This window comes from Polyodon spathula, chromosome 5 (assembly GCF_017654505.1).
Source record: "Polyodon spathula isolate WHYD16114869_AA chromosome 5, ASM1765450v1, whole genome shotgun sequence".
In the NCBI taxonomy this organism is placed as follows: Eukaryota; Metazoa; Chordata; class Actinopteri; order Acipenseriformes; family Polyodontidae; genus Polyodon; species Polyodon spathula.
This window is the reverse complement of record NC_054538.1, coordinates 74399366-74417078: the sequence shown is the minus strand read 5'-3', so window position 1 is coordinate 74417078 and position 17713 is coordinate 74399366. Positions and strand designations below refer to the sequence as shown.

Genomic DNA, 17713 nt, shown 5'->3' with positions numbered 1-17713 from the left:
TTATTAATGTCTCAGTTGCCACATTAATCTAGTTATCATCACCTCTCCTGTTAGAAGCTCCGTAAAAAATTAATTGTGACCAACATAAACAAAACATCTCGTATATGTGCAAATAAAACCAGTTAATACTAGTAACTTTGGTGCTTCATTAAACCAAGTGTTCTCCATTTCAAGAAAACGCTATCTCCCTGTTTAGTTCAATACAAATTAAACAATCATCAATATGCAAACTCTTGAAAATAAAACGTTGATTTAATTCTGGATTTTAGAAACCAAATATTATTCTACCTGCCATTCTCTGGCTTTCCACTCTAAATAACCCCAATCTATTTCATCCTTTTCTTCTCCCCTTGATTTTACATCAAGATCGGGTTCTGCTTGCTTACACTCAGCCAACGCTCTTTTGGCACTGTACCAAGTCCTTTGTTCCTTTTTTAAACCACTCGGTCTGCTTGTGGTCTGGGCTGTCTGGTTGCCAACCTTTTTTAGTGCTTTCTTCCTGCTGTCTGCCCATTTTTCAGTCAAGTACTCTCGCACTCCTGACTGAGGCGTTGAGCTCGTCATTTTTAACTATTGTCCTATGACACTACCACCCCGATGTATCTCGCCAGCAAAAATGCTTTTAGATTTACACCCTCTGAACTGTACTGTCTGCCTGCTTCTTGAATATATTCTTCCTGAGAGCTATATCGTCTGCACGCTACTTAAATACACTCTTTTTGATCTATATCGTCCGCCTATTTCTTCAATATACTCCCTGAGAGCTATATCTTCTGCTCGCTACTTAGATATATATTTTTTTAATCTATATCGTCCGCCTGCTTCTTCAATATACTCCCTGAGAGCTATATCTTCTGCTCGCTACTTAGATATTTTTTTTTTTAACCAGTTACTCACTCCTGTGCTTAACAGAGCCCCCCGCCCCTGTTACTAGAGCTTTCTTGTCCGCACAGTACTAACTATGTAGTGACAGTGCCTACCAGGCACACACTCCACTGCCTAGTCACAACCAGATGAACACACTCAATACCTTTTTACTCATTACACCTATGCAACTTCACAACCCACAGGTTTTTGGATTCCAGTTCACCCGCTACGCACTCAAACGGTATCGCTTACCCCAGACATCTAGTCACGAGTCTGCACACCAACAGAAGTGCAATGAACATCCTGGAATCCTGCCGACAACGCCAATTTGTAGGGTCGCAAAATGAAGTGCAGAGATGATCAGAGACAATCAATCACACCGATCGTTGCATCAAAGGTTTATTGCAGTGGTCATCAAAATACAGAGCGCTCCGGAGAATAACAGTCACTTCATCAGTAACTAGTGTATTCTGCCGGGGTAAAGCACATACATGGGTTATATAGTTTCTACATAACATTCCCTGCTCCTATCAGGATTTGGCACTCAGCAGACAATTCACCCATCCCTACCCCCTAAACTCATATACTCAACCAACAGAGGATAGCTGTGGGGCATGATTGCCCCTTCCGTTGTGGTTGTTATGTTCACTTCAGCCTGGAATTTATGACCTAGCAAGCAAGCAGGCATTGCCCTTCTTCTACCATCCCCCTACCATCCCCCCACTGCCCCTGGACATCTGACCCAACCTAATGGTGTACTGAAACATTCTACCCTTACCCCCTCCTTTCACAAATTCCTCACTAAACATTGTAAAACCGCACCCAAATGATCGTTGGTTGATCAAGTTATACTATTTGGTTCCTTCAATATATTGGAAGATGATCCTCCCAGAAAGACCCCATAGTTTTGAGCTATCACTTGACCCCCTGGATTACTGTGATTGATGTGAGCAGGTATCAATTTAACACTGTAAAACCAGGTGTTTAATAATTAAACATGAAATTAAACACCTACAGAAACAAATAATAACCATATCTAGGTGTTTATTCTGGAAACACAATTAAACTCCACAATGATTACAATTTAAACACATACATTATTTTTCTCCCAATAAGAATACCATGAATAATGAGTTATGCTTCAGCTTGATCAAAAACGCATTAAAATAATTGTGTTATTGGTAGGTAATTATGAATACACAAAAAAACACAAAACAAGCACCAAGAAAAAAGAAAGAAAGAAAGAAAGAAGCATTTACATTGTATCTCAATTGTATTTAATTGCTTTTGGTCAGCTATAGGCTTTAGACACAACAGGAAAGCTGTTTTAAACAAACAAAACACATTAGTGTTATTAAAATAAACATTTGAGGCATCTCTCGGATTTAGTGATGTGTAGATGTATTATTATTGTATGTATTGCACGTGAAGAAAATGTGCAGGTATTTGCAAACTGAGGGACTACAGTAACAAATAAAAACATATTTTTTTCGCCATTTAACAATGCATTGTAGACTATTTTAATGTAACTGTGTGGTGCTCATGCTGTGCCATCTGTCATTCAAAGGAAAGTTTTAAACAAATAACCAGAGCTTGCTGACGCCCCAGTGCCTTTTACTTTCTTGTGAGCTGGAATGGAAACGTGTGCAAATATTAAAAGATCCTTTTTTTCTCAACCAAGTCAAACAGCTTGAATTGTGACAAAAAATGACATTTGCAGTGGTTACAGTTCTTATTTAGAAAGGCACGTGCGTATATAAACTACATAAAAATAGCATCATTTTTAAATCAAAAAGTGTACACCTCTCACTCGCGCCCATCTCTATATTTCAGACAGCCTGTCTGCCTCCAGACATGTCCCGTAGCCAATAACGTGACAGTGTAAACAAACCGTGTATGCCAATGGCGCCCTAAGCAGGGATACAGCTCATTTGCATACCTCTGACAGTTGAATAGATACAATCTCACCGAAACAATTTGTGACCGCAAATCCCATCTAAAGCCATTACTGGGCAATAAAATAACCAGGCAGTAGTTTTATAAATTGCGTGTTAAATACTGCCCGGTAATTTTTTTTTTATGCATATAGGACAAAGACAAATAGATAGATAAATAGACAAATTTTGATACTCTTAATAACTTGTGCTAAAAACATCCTTTAAGCAGACAAGCAATTCTGTAAATATATGCAAAATATAAGAGTGACAAATTGACAGGATGATTGGACAGTCAGACAACCTCCATATACCCCCCAACTATGTGCCATTAGAAAGTTCCACTAGAATTTCACAAGTAGTTTTTCAGACACAACTTACCCCATTATTTTTAACCTGCGTGAAATAATGTCCTTTATATCACAACTGGATAACTGGTTCTCTAAATATGCATAAAAAGGAAAATAATCATGATGCACAGACAGTCGGATGGGCATACAGACAGCATCCATATGCCAACATGTTATGATTTCTAAGAGTGTCCAGAAGTAACATCCCAAAGCTAATATGAAACTCAGAAGTGTGAGCTGCAACCTGGAGACATTAAAAGCATGACGATTCACAATAACTATAGAACAACAGCAGCCCTAAACAAAACACAACATAACTGTTCATCAATTGAAACCGGTGAAGCCTCACCTGTATCTTTGCTTTGGAGACTGCTTCTCTGTGGATGTGTACAGATGACCAATGTAGTAGAGTGGGAAAAATAAGAAGTTCCAGTTTGTTGCAAACCAAGCCAGGGTGAAAGGAGCGTCGAATTTCCTGAACGCTAGTTTGGCGAGCTGAGTGGAGCCGGTCCAGGATGAGCACACACCCAGAAGCACCGCTACCCCCCAGCAGATCTTCCTGGCTTGACTGGCGCTCAGCTTGAGGCAGCAGCGGGTCAGTCTCTGCCCGCCGGTGTCTGGTGCAGCCGGGGCCTGCGCGTCTGCTGCTGTCAGGTTTTCACGAGGGCGCTCATCTCCTGCAAGGGACAACAGCAAATTATACAAACGAGCAAAAAATAAACTTTTGCTCATGTTACATTTTCAAATTTAAAAATAAAAAAAGTGTTATTATTATTATCTTTTCACATCTTTAAACCGTAAACAGATTAACAGCTGGCTTTAAAGACCATGGTCATCACTGTTCTTGGACAAGACCAAAGTGAAACCTAAACATAGTCACTATTAGTTATATGTATGAAATGCTCTAAATGTATGGAGCCCATTGTAAAATAACAGAATACCTCACCTTTTTGACTATTCAGTTTCTCATTAATCATGAATAAAAAGCATAGTTCACCAAACCTCAGAAATCATCAAATGCCAATTAATATTCTCTGGCTCACTGACTAGCTTTGCCAAGCAGAATTAATGCCACTCTCTGTTTTGTGCAGATGCAAACAGACAACCAAATCAAGCATTAGAAACATCAATCAATCATTCAAGATGACCTGCTTTTTTTTTCAAAACTGTGGCAAAGCTTTTCTTAAGGCTTAACTTCAATGGTACGGGTTGGTGAACCCCCCAAGTAATCGACAGACAACGCTTTTAAAATTTCGAATACAAGAAAATGTCACCAATTCAATTCTTTCAGTACAAAAGCATTCACTATATGTTAAAAAAAGACGTTTTCAAAACTTGAACTTGATTGAAGAATCTGACAAAAGATAGAAAGTGTTAAGTCCAGTAAGTTACACTATGGGCTTTGTTTGGTGCTTTAGTGTGAATGCTGAATAATAATAATAATAATAATAATAATAATAATAATAATAATAATAATAAATAATAATAATAATAAATTAGGGGTGTCCAGAGGACCCGTCACTCATAACGAATCCTCGTACAATTCATGTACTTGGCACACATTAGTATTCACAGAGTAGATTCAATAGTATACTGCCACCTTGCACACATTAGTATTCACAGAGTAGATTCAATAGTATACTGCCACCTTGCGGTAATGTCACTCCCCTCCAGCATTTAAAAGCCCCTTAATATCATGAAAGTAGATCACCATTATCTGAATCCACCATGTGTAAATAAAACAGTATAACATACAGACAGATACAGGTCTATGCAGTATATCTCACAAATGTGTAAGTAATTATGTCTGTCATTCCAAGGCCAATATCTTTTTAATTACCAAAATACAATGGGTAATTCCACCTCAAGGTTACTTTTTTGTCTATGGCTTGTTCTTGTTAATGTCTGACCATGACACACGGGTCTATTTAAACCCATTAACTAATGTTATTCCTCTGCACAGCATGATAAAACAAGGGAGGCATTTGGTTGTGGATCAACAAGCATACACCAAAATGGTTGAGGGTTAAATGGAATAATTGCCAGTTGTGTCCTACTGTGTGCAAAGCGTCATGAATATTCCTTTGCATCTCAGACTCTTTGTACCCTTGCTTTGTACACCCCTGCTATACAGTTCAATTCAATTATGATTTAGCATTTATTTATTGTCTTCAATCCAGTTCCCTTGAAGTCGTACTTACAGTGGCACTGACAAATGCCTTTAATAAGCCACATACTGTACAACGACAAAATCTCATTATTTTATTTATTTATTTATTGCGTTTATACAAAAGTATCACTAAGCACTGTACAGTACATAGCTGAAACAAAGAACAAACCACCACATATTTGTATAGCATGTCACACATACAACTGACACAATCAGACCATTTAAATAACAGATTTAAATAACAGTATACACATAATAATAAGATAAAAGCACCAAATTTAAAACCCATTAAGACAAGAAAGCCATTTTATAAAAAATGCATTTTTAGTCTTGACTTGAAAACTGTAATGGTCCCAGCTTCCCAGACAAACAAAGGTAGAGCATTCCATAATTTAGGAGCTCTACAAGAAAAAGCCCTCCCTCCTCCCGTGTTGCTTTTGTTAACCCTCGGAATAACCAGCAGCCCCGCATCCTGTGATCTCAGAGTGCGATTTGGAAGATACGGGGTCAGTAACTCCTACAAATAGCTAGGTGCTAATCCATTCAGGGCCTTGTAATTTAACAGCAAAATGTTAAAACTATTCTATACTGCACAGGGAGCCAGTGTAAAGAGGCCAAAACAGGGGTAATATGTTCACTTTCCCTAGTTTTAGTCAGGTATTCTGAAGCTGCAAGCGGGATACCACAAGTTTTGGGATCCCAGAAAAAAAGTTAATTACAATAATCAACTCTAGATGAAATCAAGGCGTGCATTAGTCTCTCTGCATTAAATATGTAAATAATTGGTCTAAGTTTGGTAAATGGTAAATATACTTTAGTAACTTCCCTAATATGAATCTCAAATTATAGATCATATTACTCCTTTAAACAATATTTTCATTTATTCAGCTACAGTAAGCAATAATGGAATTAGCGGCGATGTTCATAGTCAACCACATTTGATCTCTGCAAAAAAAACAGGTGTTCTTGATGAATTCTCATTAATAATGGTCTGGGATACTTTGTGGTTGTCATTTAGTATTTCTAATCTGCCTCCTCTACAGTGATAATGGGAATATTTAACAATGCCTTGACAAGAGCTGTCATTTTGCTGACCTAAAAAATAAACCCTGTTTCTTTATTCAAGTAGAAATTGAAGGCTGTTTCAGTATCAGTATCAGTATCAGTATCAGTATCAGTTTGAGTTTCAGTATCAGTTTCAGTATCAGTTTGAGTTTCAGTTTCAGTTTCAGTTTCAGTTTCAGTATCAGTATCAGTTTCAGTTTCAGTTTCAGTTTCAGTTTCAGTTTCAGTTTCAGTATCAGTATCAGTTTCAGTTTCAGTTTCAGTATCAGTTTCAGTTTCAGTATCAGTATCAGTATCAGTTTCAGTTTCAGTTTCAGTTTCAGTATCAGTATCAGTTTCAGTTTCAGTTTCAGTATCAGTTTCAGTATCAGTTTGAGTTTCAGTATCAGTTTCAGTATCAGTTTGAGTCAGTATCAGTTTCAGTTTCAGTTTCAGTTTCAGTATCAGTATCAGTATCAGTATCAGTCAGTATCAGTATCAGTATCAGTATCAGTTTCAGTTTCAGTATCAGTTTCAGTTTCAGTTTCAGTATCAGTATCAGTATCAGTTTCAGTTTCAGTTTCAGTTTCAGTATCAGTTTCAGTATCAGTTTCAGTTTCAGTTTCAGTTTCAGTATCAGTATCAGTTTCAGTATCAGTATCAGTATCAGTATCAGTATCAGTTTCAGTATCAGTATCAGTTTCAGTTTCAGTATCAGTATCAGTATCAGTATCAGTTTCAGTTTCAGTTTCAGTTTCAGTTTCAGTATCAGTTTCAGTTTCAGTTTCAGTTTCAGTATCAGTATCAGTTTCACAGCGGGCCCCAGCCAGTATTGTCAACTTGCTACGACCAGAATTCAAAATAACACATGACTCACTCTTGCACTACACCTGCTTGTGCTTTTACTACGCGAGACACCAGGGACCCCTGTATCATTACAACTGAATTTCCCACTGTTTAGCGGTTATTTGACAGATGTTACATTTGAATTCTCCACACCACAATGTCTTGAAACATATTGTGCAAGCAAAGCTCCACGAATGCATGGCTCACAGTTGTGGCTTCTGAGTTTGGGAAATAAATGCATCCTTATCATGATGAGTTCACATCTCAAGGACTACTTCCCTCAGGAGGCAAACTCCCTTCCCTTGGAAAACAAATCCATAATACACCTTCACTCCAGCTTTCTACTCTCACAGAGGCATGAACAAGAGGCACTGGAGCGTACAGCGCTGATGCACTGGATGAAGAACAACTATCCAAAGACAGTATTAGATAAGATGTATCCTGTTTGACTCTGATAATATATAAAGGCTTCACAGACATACTGAACTGATTGAAAAGGCCAGCACAAATGCAGCATTATTTTTCTAATAACCCTAATCCACTGACCTTGAAACCAAAAACCATTCCTGTGCACACTACTGACGAAATATTAAAAATACAATAGCAAACACACAGCTTTCACTGTTACAAAAAACAAAAATAAACAAACAAGCTCCATCTTCCTAAACAGACTGTAGGCTACTTAGGATTTCACGTCTCTCCTTTTCTCTTAATTCTGATTACCTTCCAGCTGTGACAACATACTTGTGCACAATGTGCATAGCAAGCAGACGTAAAGTCTGTTTTAGCAGAACTACAGTTTGTAGAGAACACTGCAGTTTATATATATATATACACACACACACAATATACACACTGCTGAAAACTGCAAGGTACATATGAACCTGAATCTGATCTGGTATAAGCATGTCGAGTAGTTGTATTCATGATTGAAAGCCATTTCAACACACATAAATGCATCAAATGAGTGAAACACATTGCAAGGTACTGACAATACCAACAAACCCCCTTCAAAATCAATAATCAGGTACATTATTGTCTACAGTGGTTTTAAAATCAGGAGATGGCCTAATCACTGAATGAATAGATACAGTTTTAAATAGAACCTATAAACTATGTAGCTGTTACAAACATGTAAATACAATCTCAAGCTTTAATGTTATAATATAAATCTATGGACCTGTGATGGGGTGCCCACCCCTTGTGTATATTTATGTATTATAATTATTTTATAGTATTATTATTATGTTGTATTTGTATGCGGCTGGACAAAGCATTCCGTCCGTATTGTTGTTATTGTAGACTAGTGAAAATGCCGGTCTCCAAGTGTAGCGAGCATGGACAGGATTAAATTCCCCATCCAGACAAAACCTGTGGCAATGAGGCTGGAGCCTTAAGGTAATTATTGTATTAGATTAGGTAATTAAGGCCCCAGCCACAGAATACAAAAGACCCACTCCAGGCGCATTAAAAATAGAGAGGAGTTTAGAGGAGTGAACGAGAGTGAATGTGACCCAAAACAGCAAACAAAAAGGTTCTTCCTATTCAGAAAAAACGTGATTATTTGAGTTTTTGTTTTGGCCCAAGTGCCCTTTCTTTTGCTTATTTTGTGTTTTGTTCAAACTGTTTATTGAGTTGAATTAATAAATATAGTGTACCAGCAGTTTCAGCCCAGTCTGTTTCTGCTGATTCCTGTGACAGCCCCACATGAGCACTGGAGAACATAAGTCCAAAGAACATACACATTGCAGTGCTGTCCTTTTTCTCTTAATCCAAAGACAGCATTGGATAGTTGCCATCCAGTGCTTATTGGTCCAAGTTTACAGTAAACTGCAGTTTGTATGAGGAGCAGTCCAAAGCTGTCATTTTAATTTGTTTTACAAAATTTGGATACTTTCCAATGGGGTCAGTATGTATACACATTGTATGTATAGAAATTATATATAAAAGGTACATTGATATATATATATATATATATATATATATATATATATATATATATATATATATATATATATATATATATATATATATATATATATATATATATATATACTATGTTCCTATTTTGTAAGAAATGTAATAAAAACAAAAGTTGTTTTTGGAAGTGGTTTGTATTGGTTGACTGGAAAGCTGATACTTTGCGTCTGTTTCACAATGCTCTGAAACAAGCTCATTCTGCTGGCAAGCAACTCCTTATTCATACAGCTTTAAAAGGCAAATAGACCTCTCATTACAGGTGTTGGTTTTCAATCATGATAATTGTCAATAGTTAGCAATGAATGGGTTTCATGTGTAATATGCTGATTGCCCAAATACTTTTGTCAAAGTATGAAATTAGTTTAGCATGTTATTTTTCATTGTATGCATGTTATGTAATAATTTGTTGTTTTGTTATAAAGCAGAATCTCTACTTGAATGTATACCTTTCAATAAAACAATTAGAAATTACAGAAATCACCTTCTTTTTGTTTGTTCTCATTTTTTTAACTGCCCAAATACTTTTTGTCTGTTACGGAATGAATATATCTTGTTGAATACCTTTTTCATATTCCATGCTACAGCATCAAACACACTTTTTTGAACATACTCTAGACTCCTTCTTGCGCTTATTTATGGGCAAATCCCACAGCTCCAAATTACTCTCTGCTGATGAGCATAAGCAGAGGCTGAAATAAGAAATACCTGGTTCAGTTTCACATACATTCTGTTCCATTCACGGTCTTTCTGTTACACAAACTGAACACTAACATGAAAGTACAAGCAGTGTTAATTTCATTCCTGGCAATCCACCTTCTTATTTAAACTTGTTTATATCAATATAAACAGCATAATAATCCCAGAACTTAAATAATGAATCATAACGTGTGAGCTGTGTTAAAGAATGTTTTCATTTTACACTGACTGTTTTAGATATATTGTTTGTGCATAACCTAAAGCTACCTACAGATAAAACCTTACTACTTCCATTAGTGTATCAAGGCCATCTGTTTACAGTGGTGTAATTTCTCTTTTCTAAATGGTTCTGCCTAAAGGACAAACTGCAGGTAGAGACCAAGCTTTTTTATTATTACAGTCTCCACTGGTTAGAACAGGCATGTTTGTGTGAACGTGATTCGCCCGCAGTAAGCGATGGACGGTATAAACTCCTTCACAATAACCTGACATTCAAAATATCCCCCAATCACCAGCACAGTAATCAAAACAAACAAGCGTGTTTGCGGTTAAAAATCTTTATTAAGACACTCACTACTCTATTAAAAAAGATGTATTAAAACCTATGAATGTAATTAAAAGTGCAGTAATCCTTCGAGTATCCGACTGCGATGGGACCAGAGTAAGGGCGGACATGTAAAAAGGTGGATAAATGAATCCTGTTTTAAATACCATTACACACAGCTGTAACAATAACTGTACAATATTATTATTGTTTTGAGATTCATTTTTTATTAGGGAGCTCCCCTAAATCCCTTGTTTAGAAAGATGCTTGTGACAGAGTAGCCGTCTTCCGTGTGGGTGCGTGCATTCGCTGCTGAGTGACAAGCAGGAGATCGAGATGGACGTTGAAGTTGATACACACCGCAGGCGAACAGAATTTATTTATGTATTGTAATGCTGAGCTGCAGGGTGTCCAGGATATAAAGAGACAGACAACATGCGGTTCAAAGCAGTAGGAAACTGCTGTATTTATTCTTTTTTTTTTTTAGCTTTTAGTGAACAATGGCTCTCATTCCTCTCCTCTCACTCACAAACTCAACCTCTCTCTCAATTCTCCCACTGCAGATACCGCTTCTCTCTTTCAAACTATCATCTCCACACACACACACCCAAGTCCCTCCCCCTTCCTCACTCATTGGTCCAACACTCCCTATCTCTGACTGGTCGTGTCAGACCTACTCCCACCCCCCTCACACAGGAAGAATTTCAGTTCTAGTCACACAAGCACCAACATACAGAGAAAGCTAACAGATCTGAACAAGAATAACAGAGTTTACAAACACACATTATTTACAGAGTACTCCCATCCCCTTCCTCAGTCCATAATCAGACCCATTCTCACATTCTCTCCAGATTCTCCTGAAGCAATGTTGCATTGTTTGCTGACTGACAGAGTTCAAAGCATGCTTTAGCAAGCGCACAGCATCTAACACAGTTTTGAATTTTCGTGTTGATGCTCATCGCTTTTCTCTTTCCAGCCAGGCTTGCTGTTGCAGTCATGGTGTTTTTTCAAACTGTAAACCTGACACTGCGTACAGGGAGTAAATAGCCAAGGTACAGTAAAGGGGTAATCGCTCAGTAACGAGGTGCAAACAGCTGACTGATCGATCTGTCAAGCTTTTTACTACAGTAAAGTGCTGCCTTTTGTACTGAAATCTATGTGAATGGCAAGGTAACGAGATCCAAACAGCTGAGTTTGCCCGAAATATACGCCATGCTTAACACGATATAAATGATCCCTTTGTTATTGAAATTAATGGGAATGGAAAATGGCAAAGGCTACTTGTCTGAAATAACCCTGTATGGTATAAGTGGTGGTGACTGTATTATCTTTAGGCCAGGAGCTGGATACACTTGGGCGGCATAATTCTTCTTGGTTAATGCGTATGGCTTGAGTTGCACAAGAATGGACTTTTGGCTATTTCTGTGACTGCTTTGTCAGGGTGAGATTACAGATGTGTTGACAGGTACATGAGGAGCAGGAAGGACAGATTCTTCCATTCCCAATTTCTATCCCCTGCTCGTGGCTGCCAGATACATCAGCTCATTCCTAATGCACTACATTGGCCTGATTAGTGTTATTGATTTAGCCCAGCTCTACAGCGACAACACAGTATAAGGTGGACAGGAATAAGGTGCACTCCTTCACAATCAATCATAGAAGAACGGGAGTGTGCAGGGTGTCACTTGTGTTTCTTGAAAATACAAGCCGCCTTTATTTTACTTTTCAATCTGAAATCTAGTACTGTTGAAAGGTGAGTAGCAATATCACTGACTAAAGAGTCCTGGTGTTGGAAGAAAAAAAGTTTCCCTCAGAATTCTAGCCTGAACAGCTTCTATCTCCAGTTCAGTTGTGCTTAAGAGTGTGGTGGCATTGTGATGTGGACTAATGCAGAGTAGCGGCTAAATTTACTATCATTTCAGGTATGACCTGAGACAGACTCAAACCAAGGTTTCCAGAGGAAAGGCAAGTGAATTAGCCTGCTTCACCAGCAAGCCCTTCATTCCTAACTTGCCCTGGAATGTGTACAGAAAAAAAGTATTGTACATTACACAGTATTAGAAAAACACAACAACTATCGACATGGTCTCATGAGGAAACAACAGATACGAAGTATCAAGTCCTAACCAAGCCATTTCAGGGGGTGCACTCTATCTTACATCATCATAAAACCACAGCCCGCTCCAATCAAGGCCCTTCTACAAGTCAGTATTCATTAAGTTGCTGATGCATGTTGCCCCATGGCAATTACACATTAGCTAAAACAAAATAGAATTAAACAGTCTCTAAATAGCTTCTAGGGTATTCTAAAAGACATCTATTGAAATATTTGTTCACCTAAAAATGAAATATTACTGAGGTTTTTATGAACTATTAATCAGTGCAGTGCAATCTTTCTGTAGTGACCACCACAGGAATACAGTAAAATTATCTTAATAGAGAACAGTTATTAAAGGATTGAATACATTTCAAAACTACATGTTGCTACAATGTATTTACCATTTACTGATATTCACTGCATACACACAAGTGATCTCACGAGGACAGAATTCTATACTATAAAAACAAGCATTTACAAATCTATTTTCTCAAACATATACTTCTTAAAACCTCTTTAAAATGAACACAACATGTCATGGCATTTGTCCGACAATTTTATCATTTAAATGGCAACACTGAGGAACTGGGCAACTTGCACAAACTGCAGGTTACCAGAACCATCTGGAATAATAATACTACTAATAATAATAACAATCATAATAATAAATAAATAAATAAATAAAAACTATTTATGATAATATCTCAAAACAAGTGTCAAATGCAGGCAGAAACATAACAGCCTGAAAAGCACATAGCATATGATAAAGTGCCCTCTTCTCATTCTTTATATACAGAGTAATTTGAAGCAGAAGCAGAACAAAAAGCCAACAGTCTTTTTTTTTTTTTTTTGGGGGGGGGGGGGGGGGGGGTCCTATTATCAGGGCAAATTTCTACTGCCAGTACAAAATGACCCAAAAAAGACTGTTGTCAGGGTTTTTTAACATTAGGGCTGAAATTGAAGAGATAAGTCCTAGAGGAAGTGAAATGGCTGGTTAATTTTACCGACCCAACGATATAATGTTGTGCAGGTGTAAAAACAATCAGTTTTGTGCAGCTCCTGGCAGCAGCAGAATCAGCTGCCTGAGTGCCAGTCAAAATCCTACTGGTAATAACTGCCCTTTATACCTAGGCTACATTAATTATTTAAATAAAAAACAACCCAATAAATGTCATAGAAATGTATTAAACGAAAAACATAACAAACATATGAAACTATTAATTCTATTTCAGCAAGGATTTTTGTGGGGGTTTTTTTCTTCCTTATCACAAAAATAAACCTGCTATTTAGTTTAAAGCTTTGCTGTTCAGTTAGAAGAGCTGTCACATCAATATCAATATAGAACACAAACTAATCCACTCATGAGAGAGGACATATGAAGATCATATAACAGCGATATCATCTTCTCATTACATTTATATTTCTTTAAAAAAAAAAACAAAAAAAAAAAACATATAAAGATACTTAAAATCCGTTAAACGATTCTAATAACGAATTTAACCGTGCAGAATGCTGTATTACTGCTAAAAAATGCCCTTCATGATTTGTTCTTGGCTTAGCTGATACGCACAGGCTACTTCTTTAGAACAGCGACGATATCAGACTTCAAGGCTTTTCCCACTTGTCTTTACAGTGATCGCAACACATTAATTATAGTAAGCAACATTTATACCGAAAAAGGACCGGTTTTTTTTTCCTGAAAAAATAAAAGTTGACTGCCACTTGTAGCACGAATAAACGTGCCACCTGCGTTGGACTGCTTACAAAAAAAATAACACCCCGTATATATATAAATCACATCAATGCAGCATTTTTTATATGCTTCAGCAACACCGGTCCCATTTGGTATTAAACCACGAATAGATGACAGAAAGCAAGAAAAGAAAAAAAAACTTAAATACAAAGACATCTTTAGCAGTGGAAAACAATTACCTTCTACTTTGGTTATGGTGAGGACTGGGCTATTACATGCTGACAGTGGAGCCACGCGAGCGGAGTGTTTCCTCATACTGGCGAGCTCGATTTAAGGAGCTCTTCCCGGTCGCCTACATCCCTGAAGCCTGTGCCGCGGCAGACGCTGCTGCTTGCTTTCCTTCTTCTTCTTCTTCTTCTTCTTCTTCTTCTTCTTCTTCTTCTTCTTCTTCTTCTTCTTCCCTCCCTGCCCGCTGGCTTGTTCTGCAGTAGCCTGGGACTGATGAGCTGTCACACTCACAACATCAGAATCTGCAGCAATTTGAAAACGTCACGGGCAATCGATACGCCCACCTCCCTTGCCTCCCTACTCTCCAAACGCCTACAATTTAACACGCAACTGGTAGGTATTCCCCTAGATTTGTTAAGATTGATATAACCCTCTGCAAAGCTCGCTGCTCGAACTGACACTAACAGCTTGAGAAATCTGTGTATTTGTTTTGTAATCGGTGTATTATTTAAACGCACACGTCAAATCACTATTGATGCCAAGACACGCAGGTACACACAGTATATTACAGAGTGCCACATAACTTAAGCCATCATATGCTTAATCAGTAATGTTGGTTTCTTTCTCTACCCTGTTTTTTTCAAGTGTGAAATGACAATAAGGAACGAATTCAGATCATTTTGACCTGTGGTGCAGATAATCAATGGGATGTGGCCAGTCAGTTTAATAATTTAAGCCCATTTAATTAGTAAAAACAAGTTTACACTTGACAAAAATCCTGTTTTTGCGATTTTAGAGAAAGTTAGACGTTAGTCACAGTGAAGATAGTATTTATAGAGTGTTTACATTTATATAATCCTTCATGCACTTTACCCACTCCACTCCTCTCTCCATTTCATGCTCTGATGGGGAACCAGGTCTTAGAAAATATAACAAAACCATAGGCTCCATTGTGGTAAGATAAATCCATCAATCACAAAAATCCACATTGATCTAACAATAGTCTTTAACAATGAAATATAAGAGGGTAAACCATCAAAATAAACCACTGAGCAACAAATAATGAATCAATGGAAACCAGAGGCACACTAGCTGCTACTCTCCGGCCGTGTAAACACAATTATCTCTGTATTGCCTCTCTTTTAAAAAAAAAACATAATAAGAACATTAGCAAGGTCTGCTGGGCAGAGAGATAATAGCACTGCATTATACATTGTATTCTAATATGCTAAAATGTATTTCTTTATCTTTTCCATGTTAACACAATGGTTTGTAATATATTAAAAGTGTGATTTTAAAATTGTATTTCCTTTATGTTGTTGCCTTACATGTTCCATGTAGTGCAGCAATTTCTTTTTAAACATATTTGTAGTGGTTTAAAAATTGTTTATCACATTTTGTGGGTTACTAAGCAACTGGGGCATTCATATGGGCTGTGATGGTAAACGGGGAGAATCTGCTTCAGCCTGCAAAAGACTTAAGACTGGGACAGAGAATCACCTTTCAGCAGGACAATGACCCCAAGCACACAGGCAAAGAGACACTGAAGTGGCTTAAAAACAAGAAAGTGAATGTCCTAGAGTGGCCCAATCAAAGCCCGGACTTGAATCCGATTGAGAATCTGTGGCAAGACTTGAAGATTGCTGTCCACCAACGATCCCCATCCAACTTAACAGAGCTTGAACAATTTTTCCAAAATGAATGGGCAAATATTGCATAATCCAGATGTGCAAACCTGGTAGCGATTTACCCCAAAAGACAACTGTAATTGCTGCCAAAGGTGGTTCTACCAAGTATTGACTCAGGGGGGTGAATACTTATCTAACCAAGACATTTCAGTTTTTTTATTTTGTATTTTTCATTAACTGTTGTTTCACAATAAAATGTATCTTCCCTCTTCAAAGTGTTGAGTAGGTTGTGTAAATCAAAGGAAAAAAAATCCCATTTAAATGCATCAAGATTTCAGGTTTTAACACAACAAACTGTGATAACATCCAAGGGGGGCAAATACTTACTACTATATATATATATATATATATATATATATATATATATATATATATATATATATATATATATATATATATATATATATACCAGTTTCAAAATCTTTGTGACACAAAATCTAAAAGTTCAAAAGTCAGTTTTTAACTTTAAATTTACGTCAAATTACAGAGTTAATGTTTACTTTCGACTTAAATGTAATAAAAAGTACATAAAACCATTGGATTTGTAACCTAAAAATTTTTTTTTTACCGTTTACCTTTGTACCATTTCAGGTTATTCACTGGACTTAAACTGCTATTTCACGAAATAAAAACTTAGAAAAATGGGGGTGTGCTAAAACTTTTGAGCGGTAGTGTACACACACACACACACACACACACACACACACACACACACACACACACACACACACACACACACACACACACACTGTGGACATAAAAAGCTAACTAATTGGATGCTAGAGTGACTGCTAGGAACGCTGGTGTGACACCTGTGCCAATTTACCCCTAATTGGTTTACAGCCAGTTAGTATACAATGAATTTGAATTGCTGAATTAAGCACACGGAATTGAAAAGTGAGGCAGATGAATGTAACAAAAGCCTGAAGCAGAGCTGACCTTGTGAGGAGTCTGTGGACTGGAGCGTGGAGAGTGGAAACAAAGCCTTTTAATTTCTATTGTAGGGAGGCTGCACTGTATAAAGCTTTTTCAACATGGCTAGTTTCCATTACAGAAAGTTCAACTGTGTTTGAAGAGCAGGAGAAATGGAGCAGTGGAATGAAGACCAGGCATGCAGGTAGTATGTTAGTTTAGTGTTGTAGATGCAGATCTTTTGAGATATTATCTTGACTGCACTGCTCAAGCCAACCTGTTGTTAATTAAAATGATTTACTAATTCATTGATCTGCTGGCTGATTGGTTGGCCAGTATGGATTATGTGCTTGTTTACAGGCCCTTGACATACATCATCTCATTCCTCAGAGTATTCCACAGACAACAAACCAGAAGACAAATAATGAATGATCTGTACACACCTCCCAAACTGAATCTGTATAGACTGTACCACAAGCCCTAATGACCTGTCATCAACCATGGTAAGAATCATAGATGGCCACCTTTTGTTTTGCATCAACACATGGCCTTTTACAGCAGGGCACTTACTTCTGTGTGCATTCCCAGTATTAACATAATTTATTACCTATTCAAAATGAATAGGTGTGGTTTTTAATTCACAAAAATGTGTTATTGCCAAGG

General features: G+C 37.4%; 1 protein-coding gene across 2 annotated transcripts in view; it reads right to left on the bottom strand.

Moving 5' to 3' along the window:
• slc35f3b (solute carrier family 35 member F3b) overlaps window positions 1-17713 on the bottom strand; it is a 57807-nt gene that overhangs the window by 16097 nt on the left and 23997 nt on the right. Inside the window, exons 1-2 of one of the 2 annotated variants that reach the window (XM_041251318.1) lie at window positions 14462-14774; window positions 3501-3828 (exon numbers count right to left, since the gene is read on the bottom strand). In XM_041251318.1, coding sequence (XP_041107252.1) covers window positions 3501-3828; window positions 14462-14537 — 404 coding nt within the window. In that variant the 5' untranslated portion in view covers window positions 14538-14774. Of the gene's footprint in view, window positions 1-3500; window positions 3829-14461; window positions 14775-17713 lie in introns of those variants that run through there. The other variant, XM_041251317.1, reaches the window with a different exon arrangement.